General features: G+C 38.5%; 1 protein-coding gene across 1 annotated transcript in view; it reads left to right on the forward strand.

Annotated features, from left to right (window-relative positions):
* Positions 1-1,386, forward strand: part of mpp2a (MAGUK p55 scaffold protein 2a) — a 29,628-nt gene extending 28,242 nt beyond the window's left edge. The window contains exons 12-14 of the mRNA XM_026324989.1: positions 149-351; positions 727-855; positions 1,010-1,386. Coding sequence (XP_026180774.1) covers positions 149-351; positions 727-855; positions 1,010-1,186 — 509 coding nt within the window. The 3' untranslated portion in view covers positions 1,187-1,386. The remainder of the gene's footprint in view (positions 1-148; positions 352-726; positions 856-1,009) is intronic.
* Positions 1,387-14,230: the final 12,844 nt, after the last annotated feature.

Here is a 14,230-nt window from a genome sequence, read left to right on the forward strand (position 1 = left end):
AGTGATGAACAAGACAGCTAGGGTATTTCCACTTGTTTAATGGTGGACCTTACAATACCAGTCTTGGATTTTTCTTGTTTGAAAGCTGGAACAAAGCATTGCATGCATTGAAGGGAAAATGCATATGTGTATGTATGTGTCTGTCCAGATACCTCCAGAAAGCCCAAGAAAGGGGAGTGGGAGAGTCGGATGTACGCCTTCACCAGCCGCAGCAAGATGGAGACTGATATCAAAAATGGGTGCTATCTTGAACATGGAGAGTATGACGGCAACCTCTATGGAATCAAGATCGACTCCATACATGAGGTGATTGAAGCAGGACGAATCTGCATCCTAGATGCCAATCCTCAGGTACATGTACCAGCCCACCAGCTAAAACATATTTTGGAATCAATCATTTATTACTAATTAGTAGGATATATCGTTCTGTCAGCCCAACATATTATCACCTTAGGTTGTATATATTGTATGATATCATAGCAGTCTGTATATTTTTTTAGTTAGGTAATCTTGAAGTTCTCAACACAGTCTTCTGAGGCGCTTCATTCAGTCAGTTTCAATGTCATGCGCCTTGCTGAAGGGCACCCTGTATCAACTGGCATTTTAGTACAAAGTTAGTCATTCAGTGTCACCACTCATGAATCTCCTGCCACTTGACCTAAACCTAGCTTTGTAAACTTTATATAAAAACCAACAAATACAATGTGCTTGTGTGATGTATTCTAGTCTCTCAAAGTGCTGAGGACCTCTGAGTTCTTGCCCTACGTGGTCTTCCTTGAGTCCCCAGACTTCGAGGTGCTCAAGGCCATGAACCACACTGCTGAAGAAGCAGGAGTTGTTATAAAGACAGTAACGGTAAGATGCACTTATAGTATGTTCCTAAACTTCTAGAGGAAACTGTCATTTTCAGCCCAGAAAACATCTCAAATTGGAAATAGAAGAGTACCTGTGATTCTAGTAAGAGCCTAATAAGAATATGCTAAACTAGGCCATGCTTTTACTACCTCAGGATGAAGAACTGCAAAGGACGTGTGACCAGAGTGCCAAAATCCATGCAGCCTATGGTCACTATTTTGATCTAAGCATCATCAACGACAACCTGGATGAAACCTACCGCACTGTCAAAGCTGCCCTGGAAACAGTTTCTAAAAACCCCCAATGGGTCCCTGTCACCTGGGTGTTCTAAAATGAGGAGGGAGACACTGAGGAACAGGAAAGAAAACAAGGGCACTGAAAATATACCACTGTGTAAAGAAAGGTTATTATTTCCCACAGAGATCAAATTTGCCCGCAGCGGTAGGTTAGCATCAGGATTATAGTCTTCAGGACATTAAGCACTAGAAAGAATTAAGTACATGGAAAACCACGGCGTGGAAAAGAGGAATTAAGTCCTGGATGTCAGAAATTACATAGATTTTTACCCAGACATGTCATGGACTTTCTCTCTCTCTCATTCTTTCTCTCTCACTTGTATTTCCCTGTGTGTGTATTTTAGTACATAGATTTTTGTGTGTTTCTGAATTCATTATGCTATTGTGTATGATGACCATCAGACTGTCATTGTTTACATTTCGTGAGGGGTAGCAACATTTACTGTAACTGACCAAACATACAACTTATAAAATGATGAAAATAATGGGTTTTAACATACAGGTTAACATACAGGTGCTCAGGTTGTCTCTCATATATCATTTTTTATGATTCGATTAATCTTTTCAGTTATAAGTAGCACTAGCTTCAACACAAACATCCAACATGTTATGCAGAAGTTATAGTTTTCCTCATATCAAGGTAGCACTACTGTACAGTGTTAACTTTGAGGGCAATTAAGCACCTCCCTCCAGCATCTGTAAGCCTCACACTTCATTTGTTCCCTGTCAGAGTTGTGTACCTCTTGTCTTGTTTTTTATTTATAGGTTTAGGGTTAAATGAGATGTGCAGATTAATCTTGTTGTACCATTTTCTAGTGTGACCACCTTAATATGAATGAACACTTCCTGATCAGACACTAATGTTGAGCACATGTGTTCCCCATGGTCTGAGCATCCCCACTATGGTTTGAGAGGAATGATTTAGACAGTCTGAGACCCCTCCACATACAAACATACATATACTTAAATGATCAAAATATCATTCAGAAGCTCTATTTTAGTATTTCATATTTCATTGTATTTCATGAGAATGAGTAATAACCTATCATTACACTTTTCAATTTGTAGTGTATTTAATAAGATTTTTTAAAAATCTCATTGTTGTAGCCTATTTATTAACTCAGTTGTATAGTTTGTAGATAGCATCTAGATTCACAGGGATTCAGTGACAGTGATATATGTATCAGTGATCCTGATACAGCACATATCAGCAGTACAGTATTTACAGTAATGATAACTAGTGCTAGCTTTCAAAATGTCATCAGTAAAGATGTATACAGTAGGCTAGGAGTGAACAAGAAAACTAAAGATCCTAAAAGTGTAAAAATACGAAGAAAATGTAAATTTCAGCAAATTAGTGTTACGTTTTTTTTGTCCTTTGCTTTTCAAGTGTTCTGTAGTGCACACTCAGACCAAACCAACATTGTCCATGGTGCCAACTGCAAAAAACTCAATGAGCGGCTTGTTTGTACTAAGATCTTTTATTATGGCAGCTACATAAAATTTTGATGCACAATGAACTGCTTAGCGATACATGGAAAAAATGGCATTTATCAGTTACCATCAATAATTGACACCAGTTGTTTTATATTTGTGCTATAGTTTTAAAAATGGATTGAACAGGTTTTTGTCTGGTAGCTATATTTCGATCTGGACTTGGAGTGACTGGTATTGAGGTAAACCACATTTGTTGCTCTCTTGAGGACATTCCAAAACGCCACTGTGTCCTTTTTCTAAAAAAATCTCATGAATGCAATAAAACAGTATTTGTCATTGTATATTCTCTTAGTAATATGGATTTTAATGCAACCATAATGCAGAAGAAATTTGGCTTTACCAGTTTTTCAGCTTCTAAAATCATGAATTGCAGACTGTTTTAATAAATGAAATGGGAATTGGTATAAAATATAGGTTTACTGTACATATACACTGCATATGTACTAGACATGTACTCACAATTAAGCACTTTTACCTGGTATGCATCTGTCTTTCAGACTCCTATCGCCATCTTTTTAATCCTGTTGTAAATGATGACTCCAGGCCCAAGCTTCCCAAATAAAAAATAAATATGTGTTTCATAGTAAATTATACTTTTAGCATGTAAAGTGTGCTAAAAAATTTTACAAAGTGTATTTGTACTTATGCTGAAACATAGTAAAAGTATAATTTTAGTAAGTCTCCAAAATACAAGATTAGTAAAAGAGTTACTGATACTTGGTATTTCGAAATATCATTACTTAATTTAGCATATTTCTTAAAAGTTCACTTTACTTTAAACATATTTGTAAGTATATTTATTTATTTTTTCCAAAAGTATGTTAGTGTTTGTTTTGTTTTTTTCTCAGTTTAAACTGTAAAACTGTAAAAATGGTAAATTATTACCATTACTCTCGGGATGCCTCAATCTGAAAATATAAGCTATAGCCTAATTTTTCTCCTGTGCCCATTGTTTCTTATTCTTGGCTTTCCATGCTCACGCTCATTAGTACTAGTAATACTATGTAGTTTTGAATGTACTAAAACTACATGTAGGCTACTTTAGAAGTTATACTGTCGTGCCAATTACGCCACATTCCCCAAGTGAAATATATTTTTGTATATTTTCTAAAATTATATTGAGTATACTTTTTAAATGTTAAATTTCTGTTGTTGTATGTTGTTATGTTGAAATGAAACCACTTAAGTTGCACTTAATACACTGGAAGCTGCACTAAATCTGCTTTGTATATTAAAAACATATTTTTCACATATTATTGGGTACTTTACAAGAAATTATGATTAGTGGGCTCATTTTTAGAAAAAATGACTTTTAGACTTTTAAAATATACTTTTACTTTTTTCAAATTTCAATCATTATTTCATTTATTATTCATTATTTCAATATTTCAAGAACATTTACAAATATACGTAAAATGTTTACAGTATATTTTAACAGTAGTGTACTATTTTGGTAAGCAATAGTACCCAGTAATACATGAAAAATATGTTTTTAATGTACTAAAGGAGCTTTATTCTGCAGCTTCCAGTGTATTAAGTCCAACTTAAGTGGTTTCATTTTAACACAACTGCAAGTATAATGAAATTTAACATTAAAAAGTATACATGTAAAACTAACATGTATAAATAAAATTGGACTTAACTTTAACACCCAGGTCAATCAGTAGTGCTGAAAGATCAATGTCACATGTGCTCTACACACTATACTGTTAGGACCCTTTCTGAAAAACGAAATGACTGGTTGCAGAATACTGAATAAACCATTTGTATACTATACTTATTTGATTTAAATTATTTGAGATTTTTGCATTTTGCACATTTTTACTTTTAAGCCAAACATCTCAATAGGTGCGACTGTCTTGATTGTCATAAAATGTATGTTCCCAAGATAATGAAGTATAACGACTTTGAACCCATTTCATGTGACACCATTATCAGATCAAACTTAAATTTTGTCCAGTAGTCTGAAATGTTTTGTTTTGTGTTTTAAACTCTAACCCTATCAGTGAGTAGCCCCCAAGTGCATCCACGGCGTCTCAGCTGTAAACATATCTGTTCACATTCATGCAGTGGAACTAAGATGATTTCAGTTCTACAGTGAGATTTTTGTAAAAGCATTCGTCCTCAGGCACCTTAGTGACCAGTGACAAATTAGCTTTGGGTGTGTAAACACTCTGAATGGAGTGTGACATGACAAACAACCAGTTCTCTCTTCTCTTCCAGTCTCATGTCCTTTGTGTGGAGAATGTGTTATATGCCCCAAAAAGACTATTTTGGGGTGAGAATTTTCTAAATGTCATCTATCTTAGTTATATGTGATTTTATTTCTCTTCCTTACTGTAGCAACCACGTACCGTCCCTTTCTTTCATTTTGTCCTTCACACCAATATTAACTCAAGCCTTGTTGGAAGGCAGCTTTCTTCCTTGTTTTACTTATCCTTCACACATGCTTTGTCTTCATTATCATTAGCATTTAAGCATATTCTGTAAGCTTTAGTGTTTTATTCTGGATTTTCCCTTGTTTGACTTCTTTTCTACTCCATTGTATCTTCTTGATCCTCTACATCTTGCTTTCTCTGCTACCCATTTGTATAGTGCTGTGTAGTGGTATCAAACTTCTCTGCTGCTGTATTGTGATGGCTGCTCGGTGTACCATTGCTTGTGGTAGTAGTCATCTTCCACACCAATGGGCAATGCTACAAGGTGCTCAGTCAATAGCGCCTGAGACCACCTAGACCCCTGATCACTGACAGCAGACAGAGGGATGCCAGGATAAATACAGGTAAGAGACGTTTCTGCTGTCGTTTCATGAATCTCAAAAACAACCTAGCATCCAACTAATTAAGGGATTTTACCAAAGAATGATTAGGAATGTGTATGTATATGTATAGTATTTATGTACACAAGTGTAATCCTTTAAATAACTGGTGGTAGGGCTGGTGAAATTATTTGGAAGTGTTGGGAAACACAAAACATGGAGTTACGAGTGTCTTATTACTTAAGTTATGCATATATTAAATTATATATTAAATTCTTTTAAAAAGCTCTGAGTTTGATGTGGGTAACTAAAGACATGACAGCATACAGAGTTAGTGTTTCCCTACAGCTGCAGTGTATATTGTCCAACTAAAAAAAGGAAAGATTTATAACTGGAATCGATCATTCATTTCTAATATTAAATGATTAGGATTATATTGTATTATTGGCAAGACTCTTTGTGAAAATTGCTCTGGAAGACAGTTGCACAATGTCATGTGATTTCATGTAGTTCAGCCTATTTGCAATGCCAAAACCAATGCTGTGAAACAAAGCGTGTTTCTTTCCAAAACAAAGTCACACACAGCTGTGCTTGATAAAACATAAGCACAGGCTAACCTAGCTTCACGCTCACAAAATGGGTTGACTAACAGAAATACCTGTCGGAGTAACTCTAAACAGTGTAACAACACCACAAACTACATCCTCCAAAATGGTTGCCTCTTTGAGACAGTTTAAATAAAATCTGAACATTGTTCTTCATTAAAGAGAATCTGTTGCAGGCCTGTTGTATTACACTACATTCATTTTAGTTTGGTAGACCTAATAGGTTGGTGTGGAATACTTATGTAACACTGTGTTTGTTAAAGTGTTGAAGGAAAACAGACAATTGTATTTAATACAATAACTTATATAAGAAAGTCCAGTTGGCCACAGTTTGACCAAATGACCCATAATAATCTGGAGTTTTAGTTTTTCTACAGCTACAGAACTTTAACATTAGTGCAATGCAAAATAAACAGTGAAAGATGTCGGGCCAAAGACAAAAGACTGCAAGCTTTCAGTCTAATCAAGTTTGGTTTGTATTTATTCAATATTTAGTTTGTTATCTAACATTCACAGCTGTTCATCCAGCTATTGTTTATGTATTGTAATAATGATGGTTTCTGTGTGTGTTTTCCTGAAGCCAGCCAAAATGAATGCTTCAGGTCTATCAAAACAAAGTAAGTGATCCTACATAGTCTCATTCTCATGAAAATATTAGTCTTTCTTGCAGTGACAGTACCAGTGGTTTTGACAAATCGAAAACATTTTAGACAAAGTTGGAGCTAATCCCAGCTGACATTGGGAGAGAGGCAGGACAGATTAGAGGTCTTTCACAGGGCTGACACACAGAAACAGACAAAAATTTATAATTACATTCATACGTACTGTCAGGACTTAATTCCAAAAAATGTTGGAATGTAAAACAGATGACTCAGTCTCAAAATGTAGTTTAGGCATTTTAGTTGCACCACTTTCCGAAAAAATGAAATATTTACAGGGTGCAAAAATATGCACAGTGAAGAGAAAAAATAAGTATATACAAAAACTGTCCAAAAGACATTACCATAAAAAAACAAAGAAATTTACAACCAAGGCCATATTTTTGTATATTTTCTAAAAGTACATTAAGTATATTTTTAAATGTTACATTTCATTATATTTCAAGTGTGAAAATGAAACCACTTAAGTTGCACTTAATACAGTGGAAGCTGCACTATAAATCTGCTTTAGTACAACCAAGGTCAAATGAGCAATTCTGGATTTTATGATTCTGGCTAAGCTTATGCAGATAGTTTTGTTCTTTGATCCCCACCTGAGATATGGATTAGAAAAGCAGGATTCAGTAATTCAGTATAAGTATGCACTCTTATGACAATAGAGTAGATCTCCTCCCATTATTGTTACTAGTAAGCTTCATATGAATTCATATCATTTGGCAGAAGGCAGACACTACCCTAGTTAGGAAGCTGCATTCTTCAATGGGCACAGTCCGCAAAGGTGCATTGGCGAACTACAGGAAAAACTGAAATAAGACGGCCTACTCTATGGAGGATTGCCTATTTGCGTTACCAACTGTTCTTATCCCTACCGTTGAGTTATGAAGGGCCCATCTGGTCCTACATACAACTGCAGTAATAATAGAGAGAGCTCTATCGATCATCTACCTTTGTGTCAAGCAAGCGAGGTGGTATCACAACTTGGGAAGTGCTCAAAGATTCACATATGGGCAGTGACCATTACCCCATAGTCACTACACTAGGGACAGAGGTGTTTAGGGAATCAAAATCAGAATCAATTTGGCTGCATGTAACCAATACACTATATAACAAGATGTTAACAAGATGTCAGGTGGATGCTAGGCAGCGCCATTCGAAATCCACACTGTCTAAGCTTCACAAGCGTGCTGGTTCCCTTCCCCCATCTGCACGTCCTGAAGTGTTTGGTCAGCGCCGCTGCTCCGCCAACTACTATGGCCAGCAAAACTTCACAATAGTCAAAAACCGGTGAAATTGTGAGGGAAATTTTCACCTTGACAGACAGCACATCTGCTACCTCCCTGTGTGACCCGTGGGTTTACTCATAAGAGATTTGTCTCCGTTAAGGGTGATGTAGATCGTACACAATTTACATCAGTTGTACAAGTTTGAGGAACAGTTGAGCTCTTTAATAGCCAGAACGCCTCTAACGCTGCAGCTTTTACCATCACAGAAAAACACCAGAGCTTGAGCAAACTCCAAAATCTCTCTGGGCAGCCCTTAAATATGATGTAGGCCTTGAGAAAAATGCAAAGCTTCCCGTGATGTCAAAACAGGCAAAAATCTTGTAAGGTTTGCAGTTGTCACAAAACATAGTGTGATCGCTAGTGGTAAATTGCCTTCTCATCAGTCTGCACAGGCTGCTGTACTAATTGCTCCTACTGAAGCCTGTAAATTGGCCAAAGACTAAAAAGTAAACGTTTACACTGACTCACTTTATGCTTTTGGTGTTGTCCATGATTATGGTTGTCTCTGGAGACAGAGGGCTTTCCTCACATCAGCTGGAACACCCACTGGACATCATGCTCTTGTTTCAGCACTGTTAGATGTCATCCTGTTGCCCCAAACAGATCTCAGTTATGAAATGTGAAGCTCACACTAAAAAAAAAGATCCCATTTCTACAGGAAACTCAGCAGCAAACCTTGTTTACCTAAAGCTTATTTCCATCTATGCAAAGCTTGCTCAAGGTAAAGATCATGCATCCAAAGGAGGGATGTGTACATATGTTAACACCCACTGGTACACCGGGGCTTTTTCAACATATGCAGCTGAGTACTGCAGAAGATGTATAATCTGCCTCTGGTGCCATTAAAATGCCATTGCAAAGCCATCCCTCACCTGATGGCCCTTTTCAACATTGGATGATTGATTTCATTGAACTATCAACATGCCAGAATAAGAAATATTGCTTAACTATCGTCTGCATGTTCAGCTAGTGGGTAGAGGTTTTTCCTCCTTCCAAACTGGATACATCCACAGACGCAAAAGCCCTAATCAGAGACATCATTGTATGGTGGGGTATTCCAAAGAAGATCAGCAATGACACTGGTCCTGGGTTTGCCAACAAAGTGTTGAAAGATTTGTCTGACTACTTTGGGTTTGATTTGAAATATCACTGCTCTTATCATCTACAGAGTACAGGTGCGATACACGACAGAATGGCATACTGAAGAGCTAATTAACAAAATGCTGTGAAGAAACAGGTTTAACATGGATCCAAGCACTACCATTGGTGCTATTTCACATGCATACAAGAACAAAAAATGCGCATGGACTAAGTCCGTTTGAAATCATTAGACTTAGTCCAAACAAAACAAGGAGGTTTCCCAAAGGAGGTTGCCCTTTTATAACCTGAGTTTTGCCTCCTAGTGCTTCTTGCCATGACAGAAATATTGGGTGGTGTGTACTGCCGAATGTCCAGCAATTTGTCTTCGGTGAAACTGATTGCAGTAATATAACTAAAGACAGGACAAACTGACAAAAACATAAAAACAACAAAAACACGCCTCAAAGGCAGCCATCAGCAGTGCTATATTGGATCCATGAGGCGAAGAGGAAGAGGAAGCACAGATTCCCAGATTCCCAGATGGAAACTGAATAAGGCGGGAGTTATTCCTAATACAAATTCAAGATAAGCTTGAAAAGTTGTTAAAAGAAAAATTTAATATATTCTGAGCAACTTAGTATCAAGTTGGTTTCCATTATCATACAGGCAGCAGAGATTACATCCCTAGGCCAAATAGGCTCATTAGATGAGCTATGTAAATTGAGTGAGAGTTGTTAGACCTGTGTCACCCTAAAGACCGGACACCAAAACAAAAGAGGAGCAATGTAGTATATGCCATACAGTGTATGGAAAAATGCTCAGAACTCTACATTGGAGAAACCAAACAACCACTCAACAGGACGATGGTCCAGCACAGGAGGAACAGCTCCTCAGGACCACAGTCAGCTGTGCACCTCCATTTAGAGGAAACAGGACACTGTTTTGAAGACAGTGATGTACATTTGAGAGAGGAGTCAGAGAATGTATATATGTTCAAGTGGAAAAACCCTCCTTTAACAGGTGGGAGCCTCAGACATAACTTATTTTCAATCTACCAGGCTGCCTTTTCATATGTTCCCAGGAAATTAAGGAACACATCAGATGTCTTCCAGGGAGGAAACATTCTGCAGCTAGTTGGTGAATCAGAGGGGTCACATGAGTCTACCATTAGATCCTAACAACCCTCACCTGAGCTCACTTCTTTTGTTTACCTAATGAGCCTATTCAGGCCAGGTGTGAAGTGAAACCAATTTCACAGGAGTGTGGGTCTAGTGACTCTCTTTACATAACACACCTAATGAGCCTATTTGGGCTAGGGTGGAGTGAAACCAACTTGAAGGATAAATTAGAGTTTCCATACCAGCTTTCTCTTAGACTGATGAAGCTATTCAGATGAGTAATGAAGCGTTTTGACCTAAAAACCTGAATTCCAGTTGCCATGACTCAACCTCTAGATAACTTCACCTGAAGAAGCACTTCATATGGTTCCAGAGAGCGACAAAGTGTTTACTTTCTCCTCAGAGGAAAAACATGACTCAGATGACGAACGTTTGGATCTTCATTGCATTGCAATTAATTCCCTCTCAGCCACATTCCTGACTGAAAGGCTCATTATGCAGCTCATTGTGTGGGTCCTTGTCTTCTCAGGTATGTCACATGATTATTCATGATCAGACACACCTCCTTGCATATGTCTTTTCAACTCAAAGAATTAGAAAATTAAAATCAATCTATTGTGTTCTGTGAATGAGTGAACAAGATGACTTTCACATCATTTTGAAACAAACACTTTTGGCTACAAGATGCATTTCTCAAAAGTCTTGTGAACCAATGTTCTGTTTTTATGGTCTTATTTCAGTGACTAAAAAATTGTAGTTTTTCACTAACCATGCATAAACACTGTTTTCTCAAAAACACAATCATGTATAAACTTGCTGCTCACATAATATTGTAGCCCAGTTTGTGCTGATTACAGTGTTATCAGACTTTAGACATTAATATGTTTAAAAGCAACTGAAAAAAGCACAAATGTCAGGGCATGTCAAAACTTTTCCAGGGCCCCAAAACACCCATAGACCCCACAGGGTTAAAGCGGGTGCACCAACTCTTGGGGATAGAAACCTATTAACCACTGCCTATCATCCTCAAACACATAGTCTTGATTCAACCGGACCCTTTTGAACTATTGTATGGTCATGAAGTGAGAGGCCCTCTTTTGAGAAATGTGGGTGTGAAACTGTTAATGTGGTTTCTTTTGTTGTCCAGATATGGGAACAAATGGAGAGGATGAGTGAGCTGGCCCAATCTCATATGGCTGAGGCCCAAAAAGATCAGAAGGCTTGCTATGATTGGTCAGCCTGGCATAGGTCCTTTAGTCCCAGCCAAGGTGCCCATTCTCCTAGCAAACTGCTGGGGAAATTGCAGGGACCCTTTGAGATCCAGCAGAAGACACGTTAAACTACCAGTCGGATGTCAACCCTTGGACACCTCTGCCCTAGAAAGTTGCTTCATGTGAATCTGCTGAAGGAGTGGGTGGAGAGACCTGATAAAGAATCACAAGTTTTGCTAATCAGGAAGTTTCCCGAGGATGATGAAGTGGAGGAGCAGTATTTTCCTTCTACTGTTCCCCTGGATCTGAATCTCTCTAGACAGAGACAACTCTAGGTAAGAGACTTATGTAATCCAACAGTCTTCCAGGAGAATCCTGGAAGGACTAGCATTATGGAACATGATACTGTGTTAAAAGAGGGCGCGGCTGTGGGATGTCTGAGTTATAGAATACCTAAATGTCTGCTGACCAGTCAGGAATGAAGTTGAAGTTGATCTCATGCTCTCACTGGATATTACTGAACCATCCAAGAGTGAGTGGTGCAACCCAGTGGCGTTGGTCCCAAAGAATGATGGTAGCATATGGTTTTGCATTGACTTCAGGTACCTGAACTTGATTTCACAGTTAGATTCATATCTCATTCCCCAAATCAATTACCTCATTGAAAGTATGGGGAAAATAATACATCAAGTTTGATTGTTTTGTTTGTCTGCTAACGCTTAATAAATGACTAGATAAAAATAAAGTGATTATGCAGCAGTTTTGAGGGAAACTAGTTATAACAGGGTCATAGTGTGTCAGGATCCATTTCTCCAGACTTCCTGTTTATTTTATTTTGTAGGATCCTGACAGGAACTGGTTTTTGGTTAGTCTGTTCCCTTTATGTTGACCCAATTAGTTTGATTGCTTTCACCTGTTTCTTGTTTTGTCCCCTGTCTTTATATACCTTGTTTGATCCATGTTTTAGTTGCCAGGTTGTCTGTTTTTGCCGCTGTTTACGTTTGAGCTTAGAGTCCTGCTAGGGCATTGTTTTTGAGCCTATTTATACATTTGTGTTTTCTCTTGGATTTTGGTTCTTGGACTACCTTGTGTTTGCCCGGTTTAAGTTAAGTATTCTGCCTCCTTTTTATTTTAGTTTGCTGGTCTTTTCCCATGTCCTCGGTTCATGTGTCCTTGTCCCATGTTTGTCTCTTGTTTCATTCCCAGGTGTTTCATGCCCAGTGTTTTCCTGAATCCCATGTTCGTGTTTCCCTGTGTGGTCTGGTGCGTCTCCTTAGCTGTGTGTGACCCAGACCTTCATGCTTTGTCTCCTTGTGCCCTGTTAACTTTGTGTCCATGTTCATGTTCTTTTGTGGTCTGGTACATCTCCCGAGGTGCGTGTGTGACCCAGACCTTCATGCCCTGACTCCCCGTCTCTCATGTTCAAGTGTTTGTGTGATCTGGTGCGTCTCCCCAAGTGTGTGTGACCCAGATTCCTCCGACCTTGTTCCCTTGTGTTCTTGTCCCATGTTTCCCATGTTCATGTTTTTATGTAGACCCTCGTGCCTTGTTTTCTTGTGTCCGTTCTTGTTTTACGTTCATGAGTTTCCCTGTCTAGACCTATCCCTGCTTAGTTAGTGTCTGTTCCTGGCTTCTTGTCTTATTTCATTAAATACAGTCTTGTGTTGAACATTGAGTACCAGAGTGGGCACATTTTTGGTCCAAAATTTATCAGTTTCCCGAAACCTGACATAGTGTTTGACAGTTGATGGTTGGTTCGTAGCTTTCTGCTAAATAGATAACTTAAGCTTACATATTTGCAGAGTTGTGCAACACGCACCATATGAAGAATAAGAGCGCTGTCTCCACGGTGTGAACAGACAGATATACGACTAAGCCATGGGTGCGGATTGCAGAGAGATACAGTTAACGTACACATATAGTATATTGCACAAGCTTTAAATGAGGAACGCCCATAGTTTTGTTTAGGTTTTCTCCTGATAGGGAATTGGAGCATCACCTAAGGGGGACTACAAACACGTGCCTAGAGGCTGGGACCAGCCTGAGCACCAACGAAGGGGGAGCTAAGTCTAAACCACGGCTCCACGGCTTAACCAATTGTATTCATTCTGGCATAGTTATATATTCTCATGTAACTCAAGAATTTCATCTCTTCCTTGTGAGGTTGGTTGCAGATTAACAGCTTGCTGACTGCGAGCTTTCTGCACAAGAAAGGGCACTCATTGGAATAATTTTTCCTGTTTATTTTCCAATAATCGAACACGCTAACAAAAGATTGGGAAAAGTCAGGTACCTGGCCACTATAGATCTGTGCAAATTTTCACCAAGGCTGAAATAGAGTACTTCGGCTTCATCATTGGGAATGAGGTGATAAGACCATAAGTTGATAAAGATTTTGTTATAGTCCTGTCCACTGCCATTAAGAAAGAAAAAGCTCAGATCATTTTTGGGTATGGCAGGATTTTACCTTTGGCTTATCCCTCATTTCTCTACTAGGGCAGCATCACTCACTCACCTGACTGGAGCCAGATGTCCCAACCAAATCCAGAGAACAAAGGAGGCAAAGGCAGCTTTTCAAAATATCCAACGGTCATTAAGTAAGAACCCAGTTTTGCATAGTCCAGATTTCCAAAGACCTTTTATTCTGCAGACTGATGCTTTGGAAAGGGGCTTGGTTCTCATACAGGGACGCCAGAAGATTGATATCCTGTGGCCTTTATTAGCTGTAAGCTATTCCCAAGGGAGGTCTGGTAGAAGAATGACTGGGGATGAAATGGACCTTGGATTCCTTTAAATATTATCTCCTGAGAAGGGAATTCACACATAAGCCTTTTCAACTCCCTCTTCCCATGGTACTGTTAATTCCAC

Source organism: Mastacembelus armatus, chromosome 8 (assembly GCF_900324485.2).
Source record: "Mastacembelus armatus chromosome 8, fMasArm1.2, whole genome shotgun sequence".
NCBI lineage: Eukaryota > Metazoa > Chordata > Actinopteri > Synbranchiformes > Mastacembelidae > Mastacembelus > Mastacembelus armatus.